The 7,241-nt window shown below is 32.5% G+C and overlaps 1 protein-coding gene across 1 annotated transcript in view; it reads right to left on the reverse strand.

Moving 5' to 3' along the window:
• LOC104722821 (protein STRUBBELIG-RECEPTOR FAMILY 8) overlaps positions 1–2,672 on the reverse strand; it is a 7,507-nt gene extending 4,835 nt beyond the window's left edge. Inside the window, exons 1-10 of the mRNA XM_010441060.2 lie at positions 2,340–2,672; positions 1,768–1,900; positions 1,583–1,654; positions 1,414–1,479; positions 1,263–1,334; positions 1,101–1,172; positions 946–1,017; positions 790–855; positions 640–705; positions 6–540 (exon numbers count right to left, since the gene is read on the reverse strand). Of these exons, the coding sequence (XP_010439362.1) occupies positions 6–540; positions 640–705; positions 790–855; positions 946–1,017; positions 1,101–1,172; positions 1,263–1,334; positions 1,414–1,479; positions 1,583–1,654; positions 1,768–1,900; positions 2,340–2,439 (1,254 nt within the window). The 5' untranslated portion in view covers positions 2,440–2,672. The remainder of the gene's footprint in view (positions 1–5; positions 541–639; positions 706–789; positions 856–945; positions 1,018–1,100; positions 1,173–1,262; positions 1,335–1,413; positions 1,480–1,582; positions 1,655–1,767; positions 1,901–2,339) is intronic.

Raw genomic sequence — 7,241 nt, forward strand, 5'->3', positions numbered from 1 at the left:
TTTACCTTTCCATTGGGGAACTCTGCTCTATAGACACGGCCTAAAGAACCTTCACCAATGATGTTTTCTTGACTAAAGCTGTTTGTTGCTACTTGCAGAGAGGAAACAGTGTATTGTGAAGCAGTAATTGGAGATCTTATTCTACTTATTGACCCGTTTTTCATAACCCGATCAACCGTTACTTTCTCTGCTGGCGAAGACTTCAAGTCTGCAACGGATGCTACACTTTTTACCCTCTGCTCTTGCGTCTCAGTTGTTCCACTAAGTGGAAGACTTCTTTGAGCAGCTCTTGTGCTTCCTCCAACTTTTCTTTTTCTCTTGTGAAGGCACAAGTAAAGAATAAGTGCTATAATACCAGCAACGAATAGAGATCCGAACACTATACCAGTGACTACTCCACCAGACAAACCCTTGTCAGACTCTGAAGATTTCTCTTCAGTACCAATTTTAGGTTTTTTAGAACCAGAAGGTTTCCCCTTTTTGCCAGGTCTGTCTGGTTGAGGAGAGGCAGGGACGTTATCAAAGGAGTTACCATCATATCTGTTTCATTTAGGAATATCAAAGACATAAACTTACAGTTTAAACTGAAAGCAAACTCCAAAGTAAAGAACTTAACAGGTTTGTTTTTTGAAAGCTTACATTATGGTCTGAATAGAGCTAAGCTCCTTAGGTATGGATCCATTGAAATGATTGTTTGCAACATTTCTGCCAAGAAAACACATAGGGTAAGTGTGATTGGGAAATTATATAATGTATTTGTTTCTTTCCTCTATTTGAAATGAGACTTACAGAGTTTTCAAAGGTAAACCCGAGAGAACAACGATGGAACCTGTAAACTGATTGTTCTGAACATAACTGTCACAAATGAAGATAGCATCATCATAAGGAATTCCCTTTGGCACTTCTTAATTCGCGTTGCAACAATGAAAGTCTGAAAGCACTCACAGAGCGGAAAGTTTGGACACTGTACTTAAAGAACTCGGAAGATCGCCACTGAAGTTGTTGTGAGAAAGGTCCCTGAATAAAACAGCAATAGATCAATGGAAACTAGAAACTTGGCAGTGATGACTATGATAAAGAGATTGGTAAAGAGATCTTACAAGGTTGAGAGTGATTTATGATTGGCAAAGATATCTCCTATCGGCATTGAAAGTGAATTACCACTTACATTCCTAAACAATAACATTTCAAAGTTTAATACCTGGACAAAAAGAAGTATGCTAGACATCTCACAATCTATGGTTCTATAATAGCAAACTCACATATATGAAAGAGAACCCATTGCAGATATGGAATATGGAAGGTTACCACTTAGGTTGTTTCTCGACAGATTTCTGCATTACAATTTCTGTCAACTGTTAGTTTCAAAGTGAGCACTGTGAGTAAATACTATAAGAACAAACACATCCTTACATGCTTGTGAGATTCGGTGGCAATTGGTATGGAAGTGTATCATGGATGCTGTTACCACTAACATCCCTGTAACCAAAATGAGAGAGAGACCAAAGTTGTTAAATCAAAATCTTAAAAACACACAAAGATCAAACAAACAGAAAAACAGAGAAAATTCCAAAGCCAATACAATTTTCTGAGTGACATTAGGTCTGAAAGCAAGTATCCAAGAGTGCCAGAGACTCCTAAATCCGATATATCACTGTTCCAATCACAACAACAAAATAAAAAGAAGATTATAAGACACTCCAGAATCAATCAAATCCATGCAAGTGGAAATAAAAAAAAAAGTTCCAAAATCTTGATTTTTTTTACATAGTGACAACTGCTGAGCCTTCACAAGTAATCCCTCTCCATGACTCTCCACATGGATCACCACCACCATTTTTCCAATTGGTTAGCTGTGAAGGACTATTCAGTGAAGTATACAAAACCTGAAGTGCTTGAACTGCAACAAGACCAATAAGAAGAGAACAACTCATATGTCAGTCAGATGAAACTCATCAAAGGATCTATAAAGAACCAAGAAAAAATCTTCCATAAAGTTACTATTTTGCCTTTTTGAGCTAAAAAAAAGTAAGTAAACACATTTAAGTGAAGAAGAAAGATCTTAAATTTGGTGCCTTTTTTTATTTTACCAACCGGCATTATCATTTCCATTTCCCATTAGTTCCGGCGGTTTCTCAGGAAACAGATTGTCTCAAAATCATCAAATCTTACAAAACTCATCAAACAGAATCTGAAAAGGGTTTTATCATCTGAATCTAAAGTAATCAACTTTAGTATAAAAACCCTTCAATCTCAGGTTCTCAAATCACAAAAAGAGATGATCAAAATCAAAGAAAGAAGAAATAGTCACAAAACTCATAAAAAGCTTAATACTTTACCATCAGATGGATCAGTAACACAACGAACAACAGAGAATCCAGAGATCGAAGCGATGAAGAGAAGCAAAACGGTGAACAGAGCTCTATCTCCAGAAGCCATTAGTAGTGTCGGTGTGTTTGATCACGTACGAGGAGGAGGACTAAGAAACAACTCCATGAAAGGGTCCAAAAGAGAGAATAGACAGTGACAGAGAAGAAGAAGAAGAGTAACAGTGAGTGCTGGGGGTAGTAGTAGTAGTAGTAGTAGTAGTTAGAAGAAGAAGCATCGCCATTAAAGAAAGGGATAGGTAAGTAGTAGTAAGAGAAGAGAGAGAGAGATTTGATTCCAAAGGTTTGCTCGAGTTATGAAGAGAGAGAAAACTATATTATTTTTTTAATTTCTTTTTTAATTAAAACCTCTGTTTCTTCGTAGATTCATTTGTACATTAATTTGATAAAAACGTATTTAAGACTTCATTTAACTTATAATGCAAGATTCTTAATACAAATGATTTTACAAGTCTTTTTATATGCTATCTTAGTATTCTATTATAATTGTGTGATTGAGATGAGATTGTTGAATTTCTTGACCCATTTTGATGATAAGTGATCTGACTTGTGTTTCTTGGTGTTTGTGTCGGTGGGAGTTTGGAATTTGCTTTCATTTTTTCTATTATATTATAAAGTTTTTGAAGTATATATAATTAAGGAATTACTATACAATATATAACAGGTTTTGAATAAAATTAAAAATTGGGAGTAAAAAAATAGTAAATTTGGGGGGGAGGCAACATTTGACTCGCGTTCTTTTTGGGTTATTTTTGCCTTTTTCTCTCTCAGTCTTGTTTTGCTTTTCCCAAAGCCTTTTTTATTTTGTGATTCTCTACTTGTGTTCTTGCATTCCTTATAGTACACCACGTCTTCGAGTTAACTTCACACATTTGATTTGGTTACCAATATAATTTGTACTTGCTAGTTGCTACTATTCAAAGCTCTCTCAATACTTTCATCATTTTTTTTTCCTAATTTGATTAATTCAGTTGACCTACTAATTCGTAACATTGTACGACATAAAATGTAAATGAAATTTGCCAAATTGGGTTTTTATTGGTGAGAAAGATAAATCACATAGATATTTAAGTTGGCTGACTTAAAAAAGCAATGATTTGACAAATTATAAACATACAAATAAATTGCAAGAAATAAAAAAAACACGTGAAGGTTGTTATAGTTTGCAAGGTTTTTTTTTTGTTTTTAATAACTTTTAGAGAGAATAATTTTGTAAAGATCATATAGAGAAGCAAAAAACGAAAACGACATATATTTATGGACAAAAGTATATCGTGAAAACGACTAATAATAGAACTAACATAGAGATATATAGTAGTAAAAAAGATATTGTCCACTCATGAAATCCATGAGCATAATGTTACCTTTTGGCCTGTTCTCATGTTATATTATTTTTTTGTACTTTTATGAAAAATTATGATTCCTCTTCTCAGTCTCAGGAGTTATTTTATTTATTAATCAATGAGTGTGTGTACATGTATATATAACTATATATGTATACAGATATCAGAATGTATACTTAAAGGCTGAAAGTGAAATCATGTGTGGATCCAATCTGGCTTAATACACTATCTTATAATTATTATTGACAGGTGAAGAAGAACATCAATGATTATTAAATCAACCTTTTCTCCATTTCATAATTGATTTTCTCTTTTCATTGTATATATATTGTTATGTTCTTTGTTTTTCATACAAAATTTAAAACGAGAGTTGAATCTGAATGGTAGAAGCCATACATGTCTTACTACGGTCTTACCTAGAATAATTCGTTGGACACTGTAAAACATTAATTATTTTTGTGTGGTTTTATGTTATTTTGTCACATTCATGTAGTTTTATTCTTTTCAAATTATTACTATTATTTTGTAACTAAAATAAATAATTATTATCTTCTGTATCGTCTTAGTGAATTCTGAAAAAAAAAACAAAGAACTCGAGGGATATATGGAAGAATTTAGACTGCTTGTTTAATGTACTGGAAGAGGGACTTTATTCCATGGAATGAAATCCCGTGATCTTGTCTTGGATTCTTTCAACGTGAAATATATATAAATAATAATGTATACAAAGTGTTACTGTTGCATGAAATCGTAACTTATTTGGAACAAGACTTGCATGCAGCGAAAGAAAATTCATTTACTGTTGCATGAAAGCGTAATGTATACAAAGTGTTAATGTTGGAACCCCAACAGTAACCGATTATTTGGAACAAGAACCGGTTAGTGTTTAATTTGATTTCTTTTACGAACTATTTGGGATTTCAATTTTTTGAACTAGATGATGCAGCGCCCCACAACATGGGAGGTGCCTTGGAACATTCTTGTGGTTCTGCCTGATTGAATTTTTTTGTTAGGATGGTACCAAATGGGTATATTTTCCTGGTCGAATCGTACATAAACGATAATGTGAATGATACATACAATAGATTCACCACCAAAAAACATATTTAAGTGGTTAAGCAGTGCGTAGAGTGTTTGTAGACAAAATTGTCCATGATGAAATTAGTCAGAAACTCGATATGTTCTTTCACGGCATACCTTGGCAAAATCATGAGGCAGTACTAGCATATTTGCATGAATACTTATTTTGAATAATAATGTTTACAAAGTGTTATTGTTGCATGAAATCGTCGTAACTTACTGTTATATAGATATCACAATCAGAATTATTCATTTAGATGAGTTGTTGAGCTAATCATTTCAAACAATTGCATGCAGCGAAGAAAATTACAATCACATTAACTACATATTTTCATATGTCAACTGTCTAACGAGTTTTTGATTTGTTGATGCATCAAAATCACTGATATTTGTGAAGGACAAACTAAAGATGTGATTGGAGCTTTCTATATAGTCTTTACAACTAATATATTTCCAAATAGAGTACCTATAAGTGTATTCTACCTGAAACCACCTTTTAAAGTTAGTATATATGCTTTTCAAATACTTGATTTCGGAATAATTTCCTGTTTTACAATGAATCATGGAAAATGAGTTTTTGTTGTTCATGATTATAACTTAACATACCTAATCACTTATAGAGATGAATACGAAAGTTTAACAAATTACAACAACAAATATAAGTGAGGACATGCCAAAGTTATTGTCGAGGAAATGAAAACAAAACTGGATATAAGTCAATGAAGAAAACAAAACAAGTCCGTTGAACTGAAAGAAAATAACCTCTGAGCAACCAAACCAATTAATTTGGTTGGTAGGATATGAAAATTTGTTCATCTTGTGCCCCTACTTAGTTAGTTCTATTTGAAAAGGGCCTTATTGGACTTCGGCCCATAATTTTATCGTTTGCTATATACATTTATACTACATCTACCATGTCCGGATAATAATCGAAGCGGTATGAAGTTTTTCCTCTCGAACCAATTTCGGATTCGATATGTTTTTGGAGCATCGTTTGTTGATGTCAAACAAAATGGAGCATTTTTAATAAAGGTCATCGTTAGTGAAGTTTGGGACCAATATTTTGACAAAACATTGAACATTTATTTTCTCGTGGTGTATACTTGTAAATCTAAAATCTTTTGACCGATCGAATCAAACTGGTTTTAATATTAGTAGCATATTAGTGGGTTCGAGATTCGAAGTTTCGAACTCAAAATATCCATGCACGTATAATGATGGTCGTGGCCACTAATAAGGTGAAATGAATATATAAGTTGCTAGAATATAATCTCCAAAGTTCAATAATTCAACACTTTCGTTTTTTTTCTTTTTCTTTCGTTTATATTTGACTCCATTTTATAATTTATAAAAGATCAAAGAACACCGCATCTTGCATGATTATCAATTTTATCATTAGCATAAAGTTCACACTTTAACAAAAATAATTACTCATTCAGTTCAGACTTTATCTTAAGAATCAGCAGTCACACGTACGCGAGTGCGGTCATTACTAACCTGTGTCCCCACGATAAGCGCATGGCTTACCGAATCGTAACGCTAGAATATCAAAAAAAGTTGGCACGTGCACTACACTGGCTCGGTTTGCGAGTGATCTGAAATTTATATATCTATCACAACATTTTTCTGCCCGTTACAAAAGTCCATGTTTCAACTAACCGTTACGAAATTCCAAAACTTAGCTACCACTCAATAAATTCTCATTATTAAATTAAATACTAACATCGATTGCTAAAAAAACTCCAAAAACAATTGTTTCCTATATGAAAACAATCATTGAACAAAACTTATATACCTTTAAACAATCAGGTTGGTGACATTGTTAATTTCAACGAGCATAAGGATGAATACAAATGAAACTTATGAAAAATTACTATTTTCTTGTCTTCTACTAAACTAAAAAAAGCTTGGTGATAATTTCTCACTTGGCACTTATTTTAATCGACAAACCAATATCCCTGGATCAACATACGCTTTTGACATTTTATTGTTGTCAAATCTTTTTTTTTTGTTTTACACAGAAAAGAAAAGAAAACAGCATAAACAAACTCGAGAAGAAACATCAATATGGATTAATTTATTTGATAATTGAATAAAGGGGAAACCCACTTACTACAATTAGCAGCCCGACCATAATTATAAAAAATATATATATACAAAGAAAATGATTTTGCGTCAATATCACAACTGATTAAAAAGCTAACACAAAAGAAGATTCAGAATTACTAAACTAATTCTTTTTAACATAATAATATAATCGACCGACTAATTACTTTGTTTTAGTATTAGCCTATTAGGTGAACTAACGTACGTAATAAGCCATTCACACACACAAAGAAAAAGAAAAAATCCTCCAACGGCACTAAGAATAAAATATTATTCCAAATATTAAAAAAAAGACGATAATAAGTAAAATATATAAAAATTGAAA

The sequence above is a fragment of the Camelina sativa genome, chromosome 11, assembly GCF_000633955.1.
Source record: "Camelina sativa cultivar DH55 chromosome 11, Cs, whole genome shotgun sequence".
In the NCBI taxonomy this organism is placed as follows: domain Eukaryota; kingdom Viridiplantae; phylum Streptophyta; class Magnoliopsida; order Brassicales; family Brassicaceae; genus Camelina; species Camelina sativa.